The sequence below is a fragment of the Leptonotus elevatus genome, chromosome 16 (assembly GCF_054856555.1).
Source record: "Leptonotus elevatus isolate MCC_2025b chromosome 16, RoL_Lele_1.0, whole genome shotgun sequence".
NCBI classification, from domain to species: Eukaryota; Metazoa; Chordata; class Actinopteri; order Syngnathiformes; family Syngnathidae; genus Leptonotus; species Leptonotus elevatus.
In genome coordinates this window covers 18,396,225-18,413,980 of record NC_141254.1, presented here as the reverse complement: position 1 = coordinate 18,413,980, position 17,756 = coordinate 18,396,225, and the positions used below count along the sequence as shown (strand labels likewise).

General features: G+C 42.6%; 1 protein-coding gene across 3 annotated transcripts in view; it reads right to left on the bottom strand.

The window, feature by feature from the left end:
• Window positions 1-17,756, bottom strand: part of cadm2a (cell adhesion molecule 2a) — a 165,163-nt gene that overhangs the window by 52,523 nt on the left and 94,884 nt on the right. For 2 of the 3 annotated variants that reach the window (XM_086098058.1, XM_086098060.1), the window contains exon 2: window positions 2,213-2,239. The exons of the other annotated variant lie outside the window; for it this stretch is intronic. In XM_086098058.1, coding sequence (XP_085954184.1) covers window positions 2,213-2,239 — 27 coding nt within the window. The remainder of the gene's footprint in view (window positions 1-2,212; window positions 2,240-17,756) is intronic. 3 annotated transcript variants of the gene reach the window in all.

Sequence of the window (17,756 nt, the reverse complement as noted above, 5' to 3'; positions counted from 1 at the left end):
AGAAATGGGGTATTGGAATTCTAAAATTCTTCTGCAAGTGATACAGAAGAGAAATTGCTTCTTTTAAAAGAGAGATGAGCCGAATCTCCGGGTAATGTTCACGAGGGAAATCAGACTAATCGCCAAGCTCAAACTCCCAAATCGCTCGAATCAACACGACCTCGTGTGAGTGTTTAATGTGTGTTGATATGTTGACAGATTCTGCTCATTTCGGAGTGATCTGAAGAAATTTGCCGTGTCCCAAAGGGGGAAAATGCTCCTCTTAGAAGCACCTCTCATCATTTAGATTGTGTGGCAGACGGCTTAAGGAGGGGAAAAAAAAAAAAAACTGCATATACGTAGTAAGTTTGCAACTTTGCTTGATTGACACTGAAGATCTCACTTGGCGCTTGAGCGCAACTTTTTGAGAAAAACCATCAGAACGTGTTCTTTAAATGAAATGCCGTCCCTTTTAAAAATAGTAGCTTATTGAACAGCCTCCATTTACAACGACACACAGTTGTCCGTTAGATATATAATTTATACATCAGCAATCTATAAACAGGCTTGCCTCTTTGATGAACAAATGCAGATTTCCCATTGTCAAGTTTGATTTATAAAGGTTTTTTTTTTTTTTTTTTAAAGAAGGCAACTTCCAAACTGTAGGGGATCCTGGGAGGCAAATTGTGTGTTTTAAAAAAAAATATTGCGAAACCAAAGGGAGATGTGTGCTTGCTTGACTTTCAATTCTACAACATCTGTCGCCCTAATTGAAGCGGGATGGATTTCTTAAAGCAGAAAAAAATGACAGCCAGCTTATAGTCACATTGTGGCCGCTGGATACTGCAAATGGTTTGACACACTTCACTCCAGGAGGACGCCGATATCAGGCATGATGACAAGTAATGGCCTCAGACATGAGATTGCATTTACAGTATTGTTGGTGATGATAATGTGATGATGGCACAAAAGGAATGGGGAAGGTTAAATGTGGGAAGGAAACTTTCGACCTGCTCAAAGCACTTTGGATTACAATACAGATTGCAATATTGTATGGAGAGCGTTTTACAGGGGCGGGTAATCAGCTCCATTAGAAGGCGAGCAAAGCTTTCCATGACTTCACACAAAGAGGTTCTTCTTATCAGCCATGAATTGAGAGAGGATTTAGAATGAGAGACCTCGCTTATCAACCAGTTAGAAAATGATTAGCCGCCAATTGGCCGTTCCAACATTATCAATTGGAAGAAAATCATCTCTACATTTTGGCCACACGGAGCAAGTCATGAGATGCCACCGAGTCGTTTTTTTTTTTCGTGTGGTTACGCCTTGCTAGTCTGCTACTAAGACAGAAAGCTTTTATTAGCACTAAACTTGACCAAATGACTCCTCAGTTTCAAACCGTCTACAAACCTAGTGAGGTAAAGTCCAACTTCAAACAAACTGTGCTAATTGGTGGAAATGCATCTTTGGATTTTTTGCCATTTAGCCAGTTAATTTCACTCGATTTACTACTTAACCTAATTTTGAAACTTAATGTATTGTTTCAGTCTCCTATTTTAACTCATTCAAACTCAAAAACGCGAAAACAAATTTTTAAAATATTTTGTTCTTCACTCCCAAAAGCGTATTTACACTTTTTTTTTAAATGTAATTATATATATTTTTATGCACACGCATACAGAAGGCTTTGATGCAGCTTCTGACCTGAAGAGGTGGCTTAAAGCAATGGTAGTATTACAAAAACCGGCCAACAGGTGGCAGCAGAGTATAAGAGATCAGCCAGGGCCATGTTGCAACAAGCTCTTTTTGACAGTGTTTTCAACGGGAATGTGAATATTCAAGATTCACCTTCTATATTCTAATGCCAATTGCTGTAAAAACGGAAACAGATAGAAATATAGTTTTGTTTTTCCCCCCCTGATGAATGAAGAGACTTTATTCTTTGTTTTGGGAGGTTCCATGTTTTGAGTGAATGAGTTAATGGCTTCTATTGTAACATGGGAAAAGGAATGAATGACAGAGTGTCCAGCTTCACCTTCAACGAGCAAACCCAAGTGAACCACTGTGACCCCCCCCCCCCAAAAAAAGGTAATGAAATGTGGGACAGGATAGGTTGGAGATTTGGCTTCTCTTTACAATGGAAATATGCACACCCACATGAACTGCACTGCTTGTTGGAATCCAGTCTAACAAGCCACAAATGTAATCCTAATCCTACATGGCCACCACTCACCTCTGACTTTGCCTTTGGAAGCCATCACTGGTGTCCACAAGAAGACAAAACGGGGGGTTGAACAGAAGGAAGAGGGGGAAAAAAACAGAAGGAAAAGGGACAAAGACAGAATACATGATTAGACAACTGTTGGAACAACAGCGTGTCTCTAAATGAGATGTCGGAAAGGCTTTAGCGAGAGTCCCTCAAAAGCGAGTTTTTACGACACGGCCGCTTTAAATAAATCCACCGCAACGTGGGCATCGTGCAATCTGGCTATCCTGTAAGGGCTGCTTGTTATTGATGAGTCAGCGTTGCGTGTCATCCGAGCAATCATCCGCGCAAGCGGCGCTGAAGGTTCGCACCCGCTGGTGACTGACAGCGGTGTAATCAGTCGCGAAAGGCCCAGACAGGACTGTCCTCCGAGAAGAAATAAGTTATGACACGAGGCAGCCCGACAAGCGCTTCGCTGAAATGCATATGTGCCCCCCCCACCCCGCACCCCCCTCCAAAAAAAGACACAACCACAAGAGAGGACAGAAGCAAGCCTCAGAGACAGCGGCGAGTGAAACAAACAACATATTGTCTATTTATGTGCGTGTATCCAGAGGGAATGACTCTTATGTTTTATTTTTGTTTTTTTTTTACACGCGGCTTTGCGCAATTGATTGATCTATCGGAATGCTTCCAGTGAGGCTGCAAACCTCAAAGAGATGGTGCCTGAAAAAGAGGACAGCATTGGAAGAAGGAAGAGAAAATAAATAATAAAAATAAAATAATAATAATAAAAATAAATAAATAAATATATATATATATATATATTAAAAAAAAAAAAAAAAAAAAAGGAAGAAGGAAGAGAAGAGATTGCATGTATTTAAAAAAAAATAAATATATATATATATATATTTAAAAAAAATAATAATAATAAAAAAAAGGAAGAAGAAAGAGATTGCATGTATTTAAAAACAAAAGAAAAAATACTTTTATTTGTATTAAGCAGCATTTTTAAAAAGCTGTTGCATGCAAATTAGCCAACTCGTTTTGCTTCCATCGCGGAGAGGAAAGAGTCAAATTAAGGACATCAATCATCTTGTTGCTAGATTATGCAAAAAGATGCTTTTGAGTGAAATAACAGCAAGAATGCAAAGGGGCGGGGGGGTACGTTAAATGGAGGAAGGCTTACTTGCGGTGCACTCTGCGGTTGTATCTGGGAGTATTACAGTTACTAAGCAACCGGCACAACAGTTCCACAAGTCCCAGGAAGCTGATATTGTAGCTACTTTTCATTATGCTCTCTTTCAGTCCTCCATTTTCACATGCCATGTGCAGATTGATTGTAATGGCCGCCCATTACAAGTTGTGCCATGCCCCTGATTGGACACAATGCACTACAAGTTAGGATTTACAATTTGGCTCCAAGGAGTCCTCGGCTTACGTCAGACTTCAAATCCTACCATGGCGACTTTATGTGCCGTAGTCTTGTCGGGACGGTCGTAAACTGAGGTCTCCAAAAACGCATTTTAAATTACACCCGTAGGGATTTAATTTGGTGGTTTAACCAACAGCAGGGGGTGGAGTGGGCCGTTCCATGCCAAATCAGCCAGTGGATTTTGATTTGAATAAAATAGGGCGCACTTGTTGATAGTGAAAGTACATCGCTAAATCTCAAATTTCAGGTCAATCGGAGAAAGGGTTTGGGAATTATGGCCTGCTGAAATAACAGTTCTGAAGGTTTTACAGGTTTTAGAGGGTCAAAAGGTGACTCAAATATGGACTAATCTTCGATATAATCACATATTATTAAGATTGACCCAATAGTTCCTGTGCTATAAGGGTTCAAAGTAAAGTGGCCACGCCCCTTTTGCCACAAATGTCAACATTTGGCGGTACGTAGCTCCCAGACGCCTGCTCCGGCTGACAAAAAATATACGATTTATTGTTGTGCCATCACAATCAAGTTTCATGAAAACCAAAATCTGCTTGATGAAAATGTTTGGATTTTTTTGGGGTGTGGAAAATGCGGCATGTCTGACGAGTGAAAAGCTCATTTACAGACCTGTGATGAGGTAAGTAAAGAGAGACATTTGTGTTGAATGGCATTTCCATTCATTTCAATGGGGGATTTCGACCCCTGGTAGCCCGCCATTCATTTCAATGGGGGAACAATGATTCGAGTCGTCGTCACGGAACGAATTAAAGGCATATCTTATTGCATGGCAGTATTGGTACGAGCATGATCGCACGCTTGCAATCCAACACTTTGGTCAGGGTGGCTTTCAAGGCTAACATTGTGAGCAAACAAAACGCGCTCGTGCTCGGGAGAGCAGTCGGAGGGCGCGAGTGTCTGGTGTCACAAACGTGATGCTCAGACTTGTGAGCAGCTTGTTTTCAATCTCCGTGCGTCAGCAGGGGAGCTGTCATAAATAAACTGTGTGATGCTTCATACAGGCGCCACCTGCCGCGACTCACATCCGCATACACAAGGCGCCGCGGTGATCACAGCGCCCCCTGAGGGCAAAGGTCTCCTGGGAGGACCAGCGTTCATTTGACAGTCTTGGCACAACTGCCTTTTTAAATCTGAGCACTATTTAGTTTTGTTGTTTTTTTTACGTTTTTTTTTTGTGCTCAATCTTGTTCTCCTCCTCCGGATTTTTCTTACAAGGAGGCAAGTTTGCCCTGCAGTCAAATCTCGGTGCGACAAAGAAAGGACAATAACGCTTGGTTATTACCTCACAGCATATCATATAGCAAGATCCAGATCATATGAAAATACTGTATGCCTCCCAGAGATGGGAAGCAGTTAGCGATGACATCAGAGCGATCTGACGGGACGCTTACAATAAGCACCACTATGGGGCAGCACCAAAAGTCTACTTTATCGCTGTTTGCTGGTGTGTTCTTATGCGAATCAGGAAACAAGTTTGAAGGTCGTTTGAAGATTGTTTAACATTATTGTTTGCCTGATTGTCAGTGATCAGGATTTCTTAAAGCAACACTAAGGTACCTTCAGTTTACGTTGACTATGGCGGCGCCATATGGACAAAAGCGGTATTGTTATGTCTGAAAGAAGACCACATTTCCCATGAGGACAAGCGCATCGCGTCGTTTTTGAGCTCACGAAATCCTCGTTGATCCTTGACTGTCCTTTTATCCGGGTCGCTTCCCTTTTTCTTTTTTGTCTCCTCAGACAAATTTTTTTCTTTTTTTTTTGCAGCTCCTGCCAAGAAAGCAGTAATCATGCGTCGACATTCAAATTGACTTCTGTCTGAAACGGGCAGGTGACGTATTCAGCACATTTGTAGTTTTTTTGTGTGGCAGTATTCCTACCATCCTCTTCAGAGTTGCTTAGTGCCAGTAAAAATGATACAGACCCCCTCAAGTCATGCTAAAGGTATCATTCGACTAGTTTTAAGTCAGTGTTTCATCATAAGAGTTAATATTTAATTAAAGGTTGAAAAGTTCCTGAGTGCCACTTTAAGTCACACACATGCCAATGTAATCCAATTAAAGGAGGAGGTACACAAATTTGAGCTTTCACTTGCTACAGTCCACTTGAAGTGGGGCCAAATGAGCAACCAGATGCAGTAGATGGAACCAAATCTTACAAGACAAGTAGGGCTGTAGCTACTAAATATTTTGGAATTCGGATATCCTATTAAAAAATATCGAAAAATCTAGCATTCTAATAAAAACGTAATCATCAGTTTTATTTTTAGATAATCAACATTTTTCCCTCCAAAGTTTAAGCTGTATTTTCTACTCTAGAAACATTAGTGATATTTTTGTGTTACGAGGCAAAGTGACGTCAAAGATTTAGAGATTTTGCCAGCGAAGACCACATTTGACTAAGTCTGGTTTGTGAAAAATTCATCTGAAGGAAGTTCGAACTACAAGCGCGTCAGGCTGTCAGCATACAAGCCTTAAAACAAAAATAGGTAGGTAGGTAGAGATTTTCCCTTTTCCACTTCACTGTGACTTGCTATTCAAGTTAGAATTTTTACATTTTGGCAATACCAGACACCCCAATGAGTTCCAAACTACCGACCGGTACACTACAAAGGTGACGCGGCTCACTAACGAGTCCCTCACTGGTCGAGCTGATCCCTCAAGACTCTCAGTGAAACGTTGGATTAAGAAAGGCTAGCGTTAGCTTAGTCTCCTTACCCATGGCTACATGCCGGGAAGCAAATACGGGTGACTCATCTGATAACGCCTTCAACACACTTTAAGAGTTCTCAGCGGTACTATTTTAAGGCGGATACCAAGGAGAGGACAACTGAGTCACAGCCTGGTACGACGCAGCACAAGGGACGCACCGGCCGTACGAAGGTCCGCGTTCATGCAACAACATCGTCAACGTTTGCCCATCAGCATTCAGAAAAGGTTTCAGTCGGGGGTGGGGGGGGGGGGGGGGGGAGGTTCGCTACATTTTGTCCAATTTGTCTCAACCAGGTGCAATTAGTGAGCAGTGCACGGGTGGACATCGTGTCAGGACGGAGAGCTTCAGCAGAGTAGCGTCTGTGTTTTCCACCGCATTATTATCGCCGGAGAATTTGGCAGTACAACGTATTCGTACACACAACCGTTAAAAAGAACGTTCCTCCTCAGGTTATTGAATCAGTGGAGGCTGGCTGGTGTCTGCGGATCTCACGCGGCTTCGTCTGTCCTTCCTTCCTTTTCTCGGTCTCTCCTTTGGTCTCTTGAGGCCTCCCTGATTTTATGTTTTTTGGATTTGTTGGGGTCTGGATGTTTCTTGGGCTGGGGAGGAGTTCTGGTGGGGGGTGTCTGGTCGGTGCTGGATTTCACCTTCCTTGGTTTTCTTTGGTCCCCTCGGGTCTCCTGGTGTTCGGTTTAGGTGAACGGTATGAGATTTTTTCTAATAGGTTTTCTGGTGAGCTAACAAATACACGCACGTACGCACACACACACACACAAAAAAAAAAAAAAAAAAAAAAAAAAAAAGAACGAGGCCAACATATGCAGCGTCACATTTTCAATGAGTCATTCATAAACTCGTGATGACTTTATTTCTTGTTAGTCTTACAACAGCTCGGAATAAATGCTGGGCAAATGCGTCTTATTTAGCCCAGTTTACGCTAACGCTCGCAATTCATCTCGGGGCAATAAAGACGACGGTAAACCGTGTTAATAGATGGAATCAAGCTTGCTTAACGCAGCTTATTGCCAACATGCTGCCTTGCTTTATTAAATCCCTCATTGTTCCCTCACGATAACGGGGGGGGGGGGGGGGGGGGGGGTACGCATCTGTTTGTTTTGTCACTTCATATCTTTTCATTCCCACTCCTTAAAATCATTAGCGCACGCACGCAAGTGAGGCGTGCGTCGCCCCGTCGAGGACGGACGTGCGTTAGCATCTGTAAACGATGACGCTCGCGAAGCCTGCGACGCGCAATCTGGCTTCCGAGCTATCGATTCTCGCCATCCCAGAATATGCACTCACCGCTCACCGTCTTCACAATTGAAGAGGCTCGACTTCGAAGCAAGTCATGTTGACATTTTGTTCTCAATCGTCTGCCCTATTTTGAATCCAGGCAATCTATTAAAGCCCTTTTGAAGCCTTCGTTGTCACATTTGCGAGCCTTTCTCCGCATTTTACGCAGAGCGGGCTCGGCGCGTGTCGCCTGCTGATATCATCTCTTGCGGCGTTCTTTTCTTGGAACTTGTCGACTTTTCTTATGTCTCATCATTTGGCCTTTTCTCCTTTCCGAAGAAACTCTCCTGAGACGTTTGCTCGTTTTTTTGCTAGCTTGTGGGCCTCCTCTTTTTTTTTTTTTTTTGCTATGGTAACACATGACCGAGATCGAGAGGTTTGACAGGAAGACGCACCTGATTTTCAAAATCAATCTTTGCAGACTATAACGATCATTAAGTTTTTTTTTTTTGCTCAGTATCTTTGTGTACAAACTGTGAATTTTGATGGTTAAAATCCACAAGATGCATTTTACGCGCTTGATTATGTTTGCCAGGGAATTACTTTGTAAAAGACAAATCAATTTCCTTTCAATTTCTCCCGTCAAGCAGACATGTCAATTGCTTTACAATGGATTCTCCTCGAGGGAGATTTGCAGGTATTTAAAATGAGTCTTTGTAATGTGCTTTCTATAATCTCACCGCGGCGTTGTTCCATCATTAAGACACTTCAGGTGCTAAGTTATTATTAGAAAAACGAGTTCTCGACCACCGCGCCCCTACAATAATAAAAAAATGGTTCAATTAATATCCGTCTGACTTCCTTCTCTTTGTAAATGCAGACTTTTGGTAGTAGCTTTGACATTGAGTTTCTGTATAATGTGCAAGATAACACCGGAGAGCGGCTTCTCCAATAGCGACATCGTCGAGGCACAAAGGGACAGCGCAAGACAAAACAATAAATCTTCAACACTCAACATCGTACAGTTTAGGACAGCACAAACAATGAGGATAAAACTAGAAATCTTTCTTGGTTTTCTTTGGTCCCCTCGGGTCTCCTGGTGTTCGGTTTAGGTGAACGGTGTGGGATTTTTTCTAGTGGGTTTTCTGGTGAGCTAACAAATACACGCACGCACGCACATACACATACTCACCCACGCACACATACACAAAAAAAATAAAAAAAATAAAAATAAAAATAAAAATAAAAGAGCAATGATGATGACATTTCCGAATGAACAATACTGAGCTCTTAAAAAAAAAAAAAAAAAACTAGAAATCTTTAGGACAGTTTTCATTGAATTAAAAAAATAACATAACAAATGCAGTGCGACAGTAAAAATAAACAGATCCACACGCACGCACACACGCACACACACACACACACACACACAAACAGACACCTCATAAAAATGCTGCCTTACGGCCTGACTCCAGATTCCCCCTCAGCTTGAGAAGCACATTTCCATTTCTACAAAAAAAACCCTGAGGGATATCGAAATCATGAATCACCCTAACAAGAGTAGTCTAATAGGAATTGCAGCAGGATGGCGTACGCAGCAAAAACACACACACGCACGCACACGCAGTGTCAAACAGGTGCTGGCGGAGGATGATGTACAGCGCAGGTAGAGCCCATAACTCAGCAAATGCGTTCTGTTTCCGCTGCTTCTTCAAATGAATAGTTTAAAAGGTGAACTTCTATTGTGATGGATGCCTTCAGGCTTAACAAAAGCATTCCTGGAGACAAAGCTTTTGAAGCAAAAGGCGGATTGGTCGCCAACCCATAATCTGCCGCCATTCATCAGAGGGCGAGGGGACAGGAAAACTTAACAGATAATACAATCTTCCTTTTTTTTTTCTTTTTTTTTTTTAACCCTGTGCAGAGGTCAACTTCCTCGAAGGATGAGATGTGAGGAATCATTCAAAGGCAATGCCAATGAATGATCTCATTCCTTCTGGCGAGGCTCCCACCATAAACCAAATATGAAATTATATTCCATCTCAGGGACAGAAAATCACTTCATCTTTGCAACATTTATGGTTCAGTTGGCCAGAGCAGCGCATCGCCCACAATGCTATTCAATACAGCGTGAATATACCGTCTGGTAAAAGAAGGCTTAATTCAGTCCGGAGCATTTTTACTCCTGCGGCGCTCTGCGCCAAAACGTAATGTAATCGGTCCATGCATTAACACAAACATTTTCATGGAAATCGGTTAAAATATTTATCCTTTAGTATTTCACTCCATTTTCAACAGAGAAAAGCAGTTGATTAATGGCATTTCAAATCATTTCAATAAAGACAATTTATTTTTAAGTAAATTGCATGACAAGCTGTAAGTCAAAGCAACACGGTACTTATAAAAAAATAAAAAAAATAAAAAATAAAATTAAGTCATCATCATCAAAAGAAATACAAATGTCTGCTCACGGGACTGACAGTGTTTATTATCTCCAGAAACCGTTCATCGTCCATGACATAAAACACGTAACCCGCCCGGAAGGCCCCGCCCTCCTCTTGATCGTGTCTTTTGATCAAAAAATGTGTCATAGCATTTTGCCGGCTTGAATTATTCAAAGGTCAGCGAACAAAGGCGGGCGGGTGCCATGCTGCATTGCAAAGGCGAGAATGGCGCTAAATTGGCAATGTGTCTCAATGGGGGAGCTGACAGGTGACCTCCGCCTCGAGGGAGCGTTTGGCATCACACGCGAGGGGCCAGCGCGCTGCGATTGTTAGCGCTTCCAAGTCAAGGCCAGCGAGCGCCTCTTAGCGCACAGATTCAAACCATCACCTTGATTCTACTTATGGCATCGGGTGCCCTTTGCTGCATATCGAGAGTAGTGCTGTCGCTATCGACTATTTTTACAATCCATTCATCTATCGATTATTCAATTGATTCATCGACTAATCTGGTTCATTTTCGTTTTGCATTCAAGTGGATTGCAAAAACATTTTTTCCCACGATTACTGTTTATTAACTCATTTGCTCCCCCAAATGTATAAATACGTTCTATTTTAAGGGTTTTACGAGTTTACGTATTTAAACGTTTTTTATGTTTTTTATGCTCGAGCATACTTTGATGCAGCCTCTGAACTGAAGAGAACGTTGAAGCAATGGTAGTCCTTACAAAAACGGATCAGAGGATTTGGACCGTTTTCCATTAAAAAATGGCTCCAACCGATTACCGGACTATTAAAATAGTTGTCGATTAATTTGATAAAACCTAACCACTTTGCCAAAAGGTTTTTCGCTTTTGTTACTGTACTGTATTGTACGGATCAAGAAGCAAGCCGACATATTGAAAACTTGTATTTAGAGTTGTCTCATTTTGGGGCTTCCGATTCAAATCGTGCCTCCCAGGAGACTTTCAGCAAAGCGCGATTTCACTCTGGACACATTCCTATCTCATTAATGCATATTCATGCGTGCATGCTCATTAAGACAAATTCTAGTGTAAAGCGCCCCCTGACCCCCAATCAGTCGAAGCCCTTTCAAAATCCTGCTTAGTTTCTTTCTGATCTGATGTCCAAATATAAACATAAAATAACAGACTGCGGACGCTGGTCTACAAAGGATACAAACCAAAATGGGAAAGTGATGCGGTTCTTCCTAATGAAGCTCAGATTTCCTTTGGGAAGTCCGAACAAGCAGCTCGAGAAAAGCTCAAGCAAGGATCGTTTGCTTCGACAACCAGCAGCTTCTTTGGCTGCTGGTCTTTTGCTCTCGCCCCTCGAATCGCATTTACGTCATTCACAGTAATCCAGCTGGTAAAAAGTGTTTTTCCGCAAGATAAAATGGAATGCAACGATGTATCGAAAATGGATTTAATATCGATGTTTTAAAATATGCATCGATGTAAAAAATAAAAGCATCGATTTCCAACGCCATGTTAACTGTTATGCCTTGCGCAGTTTTTCATCGTTTCTAGCTGGACACTTTTTGGGGACGGACACATTAGCCGAGTCTCCACCGCAGGAACTTCGGGGTAAATTTACGGCACTGCAGGAGCCTTCCCACCAACCGGGGACGAGCGGAGGTCCTACTTGAGGGTAGGTACTCCGCCGGCCCGATAAACTCCCGATCGGGCTTCCGTGCTGATTGGCTAAAAAAAAATTCGTATAAAAAAAAGATCCTACCTTCATGCGCGACGATGTTGCATTCTCGGCTTAATTCTCTTCCACCAAAAACATTCTCTTAATAATCCTTTGCCTATTTTCGTTCCACTCTACTGTTAGCCTTTTCAAATTCTTCATCGAGACGCCGTCTCCTCTCACTCAAACCATCCAACCACGGCAAGTACATAAAATAAAAAAACGTAACCACCTAAAGTTTTTCTCTTTCCTCGTGATTTTCATCGCGCGCGCTTGGGTGACGTGACGGGAGAAACCATCGCACGGCGTTTACGTGTCGGTCGGAATCAGGCGTACTCCGCAGTGGCGAAGTCGCCACAAGTGGGCCGGCTCCTGTGAAAGCCCCTCCCCCCTCCCCCTACCCAAACGTCCTGCGGTGGAAATGCGGCAATTTACAGGATTTAAAATCCAAATCCATAAAGACATACTCGAAAGTATTTATTTTTTTTATTTTTATTTTTTTTAATTTATTTTATTTTTTATTTTTATTTATTATTATTATTTTTAAATATATATATATATATATATATATATATATATATATATATATTTTTTTTTTGTGTGTGTGTGTGTGGGTGAGTATGTGTATGTGTATGTGCGTGCGTGCGTGCGTGCGTGCATGTGTGTGTGTATTTGTTAGCTCACCAGAAAACCTATTAGAAAAAATCTCATACCGTTCACCTAAACCGAACACCAGGAGACCCGAGGGGACCGAAGAAAACCAAGGAAGGCGAAATCCAGCACCGACCAGACACCCCCCACTCAAAAGTATTTCAATACATTTTAGAAGATTAAAAAAAAGTTTTAGGACACTCCTTGTGAAGGAAAAGAATCAACAAGAATCCTCAATAAAGCTTATAGAGCTTCATTCTTCAGACAGATGTTTTATCCGTCTCACTGCACAAAGCTGAGAACGCGTTGCAAGGGCAGAATATCAGCCGTAAACCACGAAGCACTGATAAGACAAAAATGGAGTTAAACAGTCAAAATGATTGAAAAGTGAATTGAAAGGAAAATCGGCAAGTGAAAATCAAATCGGGCTCGAGTGAATCGTTGCATCCCTACTGTCGTCTGAAGGTGGCAACCTAAAAGAATCCCAGTTTACATGTATGTGCCGTTATGAAAAGTCAAAAAAATTAATTTAATTAAAAAAAAAACATAAAAACAAACAAAACAAAAAAAAAAACAAAAAAAAAAAGTCAATTTTTTATACAAAACTCACATCTGGAATCCTCTTTCCTTATTCAGCCGGCAGAATTGCCGCTGATTAAACAAAATTAATCTGATGAGTCCATGCAAATACGTACAGATCAACAAAAGAAAGATTGTGTTCAATTACTCGAGACAGATGTGGACTGGTCTGCATCATGGACAGAAATGGAACTAATTCTTTTGGAGTCGTCTAATTTGCATGACATAAATAAGTCGACGACTTGCTTTCCTTGCCCGTCAAATTAAAGCTGACCCCCGACATGCTCCAATTGTGTTATCCGGAGGCACTCGGGGGACGTGTGCAAATGCAGCAGGGGCGGGATGCGGAGGACGCAGCTGTGTCGAGCCCACGTGGCCTCTAGAGGACAATACGCACAGGCTTGTTATTGCCACAACAAAAAAAAAGAAGAATCTACTACCGTATACATTTTTTTTTTTATTGCTAATACACCCACTACCACATTTTCCGTGTCTACGTGAGTCGATTGAAAGTTTCTAATACTCTCCCTTTTGTCTTTCTGGCCCAAGGTGCTAATTGGATACAGACAATTGAACACGACTATCTTGGGAGGTGGCTGCTTCCATCTGTTCAACGTCCGCCCACAACATCTCAGCGCTCCACGCGACGCACCCGGCGCATCCCCCCTGCACCATTTGGATCACATGCTGCTTTGCAACACGGACTGAGCAGAATTTCGAAGGCAGCTGGATGCACTATTTTACCTGAATAATCAGCAACGGTAGCTTGAGCGTAATTCACTCAAGACAGAAGACATTGCGAGCCTCAAAATTTAGGGCTGGGCGAGGACCAATGGCAGGTATCGGTATTAGGCCGATAACTGGCCTTGTTTTAAGGTATCAAATGTAAATCATACCAAATGCCCACCCGTCATCAGAATATTCAGAAATCAATTGGTATGTCCATTTTTTTGACAGATGGCAATGAACTAAACAAAAGTATCCGCATGGACATCTCAAAGATCGCCGGCTTAATGGGCGGGACACAAAGGCTGCTTCAATACTCGGAGGACGAATGCCTTATTATAGTGACTTTTTGTACGTCCCACACAAAGACATCTTAAATCTTTAGGTTTGGATTCCTATGGAACTCTCCCAGCGCGCGCTAAAATGTCAAGGAGTGGCAACGTCACATCCATCAGCGCCGACTTTGCTGTCAGAGCCGGACAAAGGTGTTGACACCCCAACACCGCACGGCAAGTGAGGGCGGCCATTCGAGTGTCAGTGACTTGACACGTAGCCGCGCTCTCATAACCGCCTGCTAACCACCGTCCGTCGGCACGGAAATTCCGGGGAAAAGCCCGGCAAGCCGTTGGGATTTAACCAATGGAATATGTTTTCATCCTCTGTGGGAAGTACTCCGTCGGTACAATCGCACCTGTCAACCCCTTTTGACGGCTATCGCGTAGCCTTTTATCGGGGCATGGAACCACATTAGGCAGCTGCAGTTAAGAAACTCACTTGGTGGCTGTAGAACCTTGTGAGTCCTCTCAGAAGATCTTTGAAGATCTCGATATATACGATATAAGCTGGTGGCGTAACGGTGAGTGTCAGCCTCGTCCGCGTTCCTCGAGAGACTCCACAGGCTTCTATCCTGGGCCCTTCTTGTTTTTTTCCTTTAACATGAAACTGATAGACTGTGACATAGCCCCTCCCACAAATTCCTCGCGCTGCCTCTCCAAGTCTCCAACTACACCTAACGCTTCCATTTTCTGACAGTTCAAGCGGACGTTCCGGCTTGTCGACTTGACTTGTGGCTGACGTGTGCCGTATGGACTTCACCACCTCAAGCTGAATTTTAACAAGTCTGAGCTGATGCTTACACAATCCGGGCAAATACCGCACGAACCAGCACAAGCCATACATGGCCAACAGACTTTAATGTGTGCATTGTACACCTCACAACAGTGGTCGCTTCGCCACATCATTTGCCCTTGAGTCAGCTACGTTCTGACGTTTATCGTAAAAAAGGACATTTATTTCTACAGATTTATTTTTAGGGTCCTTTCTTGAATGTTTGTAGCGTTCCAATTATTTCCTCTGACCAAACATCCGTTCATCCTTTTTCTATACCGCTAGTCCTACTTTTGAACTCCATGGAGAGATGTTCCAACAGAGATTCAAACCTGAATTTCCCGACTGTGAGGCAGATGCGGTATTTGATATCCGATTTTGCTGCTTCTGCCAAGTACGAGTGAACAAATGCCCCAAAAAACTTTTTTTTTTTTTTTTATAACTTCTAGTAACACTTTCGTGAAAATAATTATCAGTGTCACACAATCGACTTTAGCAAACTGAGTCACTTATTATGCCTATCCATACTCCATTTGTGATCGTGAGCATTTCTGTTCTCGGCACAAGCTTTGCTGCATGTTAAGAATATCGAATTGACAGCAAAGGGTTTATGACAGTGGTTCGTACCCTTGCAAATGGTGCACTTAGGACCACAGAACTCTACATTTATAGAGTACTTAAAAACAACCACAGATGTTTTCTTAAGATGGAACCCAGGGGCAGCAGATACAATGAAAAAAAAGAAAAGGCCCCAGAATTGAACCCTGTGGAACACCATAGGTTCCGTTTCTTTTTTTTTTTTGCTCGACATAGATGGCCAAGCATGGCATATCTTTCTGAATCATTTGAGTCTGCCGTGTGCCTTGACCTCCGCTGAACCCCTTCAGTTCAGACTGACTCACCTGAAAACGCTGCGGTTCGAATGAGCCCCAAGTTAAGAACCACTGCGATATGGCCTTTTCCTTTCTGTAAATGTTTTGGCTTTATATCGGCGACAACAAGAGACTTTTAACCGCAGACTTGAACGGAGTAGTTGTCCCCGGGCGAAACGGGACGTCTGGAGGCTACGATCAAACATCTTGCGTGTTTTAATGCTTTGCGGTAACGTCCGACATCAGCACACATCCACTTAGAGCCCATCAGCGCGCTTGCGCAGAGGCTGCCCGTTACTTTCAGCTGGCTGCTCTGACTTCCCTTACGAGAAGCGCTCGCATTTAGCACAACACAACACAATGCACGCCATCCATCTTTATGCATACAAGAACATTTGGCGTCGTTCGCTCTCGGACTCCAATTAGGGACGTTTTCCAGACGTGAAGTTGAAAGAAAGTCAACTCATTTGTTACACAAAGAAGCAAGCCGAGCAGTTTTGTATGTGCGAGTGTGTTGGAAAAGCAAGAGGAAAATCCTGCCTCTGACTCGTATCGATTGGAGTGGCCCGGCACAAAGTGTGCGTGAACGTGGCTGTTTGGAAGACGCGGCTGTTTATATTGTCATGTACGCGTGCGCCCTCTGCATCGATCCGCCGCTTTGTTCCAATTATCTCCAACGGTATGGAGCCTAATATTGCTATTTGCACACAAGCATGGTCGCGACACAGGCCACCGTATCGACGCAGCATCATGGGAGATGCAACAAAAGCATGTGCGGTAACTTTGGACGGTTTTGTTTTGTTAAGCACAATAGAACTGCTGGGCTCTTTATGTTTTTTGGATTTGTTGGGGTCTGGATGTTTCTTGGGCTGGGGAGGAGTTCTGGTGGGGGGTGTCGGGTCGGTGCTGGATTTCACCTTCCTTGGTTTTCTTTGGTCCTTCCTCGGGTCTCCTGGTGTTCGGTTTAGGTGAACGGTATGAGATTTTTTCTAATAGGTTTTCTGGTGAGCTAACAAATACACGCACACACGCACGCACGCACGCACGCACGCACGCACGCACATACACATACTCACCCACACACACAAAAAAAAAAAAAAATATATATATATATATATTAAAAAAAAAAATAAAAAAAAAAAGAGCAATGATGATGACATTTCCGAATGAACAATACTGAGCTCTTAAAAAAAAATAAAAAATAAATAAAAATAAATAAAATAAAATAAAATAAAAAAAAGAACTGCTGGGCTCTGTCTGGAATAAATACTAACAATAGCCTCACTTCAGCATAATACTTTAGGGTGAGTCGATATTTCCTCTTTCCTTTGGTGGCGAATATCAACCGTTACAGGACTGCGCTATAAATAGAAGCAAACTATGTGCACGGGGAAATGCGATGCATTTGTGTCAATTTGTCAGTATGCGTTTGCGCATGTGCCTGGAAATCTCTCCGGGCGGTTCGAGCCGCATTGTTTGATTCGACTGATTCCGCAGGAGGAGTCACCAGAGGCTTGTTGCCAAGGTTCAGCCAATTGAATTAGGGATTTGCTGTTCCCTCCTCAGTCCAACCCTCTTGACCATTTACTGTTTGCACCTGTCCCAGAGGACCCTTCCTCTCCATTCGGCCGTGGACTGTAATTGTATTTAGGATGTCTGTGCGGTTGCCCGTTGGGATGCATCCAAACGGAAGATATACTGTAGAACAAGAGCGAGAATGACCGCTGAAGCTGCTGAGTGGGAAAATGAAAGGGAAAAGAACCAGGTAAAAAAGATAGAACAGTACAGTTTGGAAATACATTACACATGTTTGAAGATCATTTCTAAAAAAATGTGCTCAAAACTACGATCTACTCATTTCTAGACATACTGCATACAATGTTAAAATGTTTTTCTCAAACGTGTGTCGAGCTAAAAAAAGATGCTATAGCCGAAGCAGCGTTTTTGTAGCATTTAGCATGTAGCATTTTTCTAGGTCGTAGTAAAAAGGTATTTGTTGACAGTTGAGCGTGCTATCAGCTAGCCGACAGCGTAGACGGCGTTAACTGCTTAATTTTTTCCAACTTAGCCTAGCCTAGCCTCATACTTTATAATCATTCAGATGT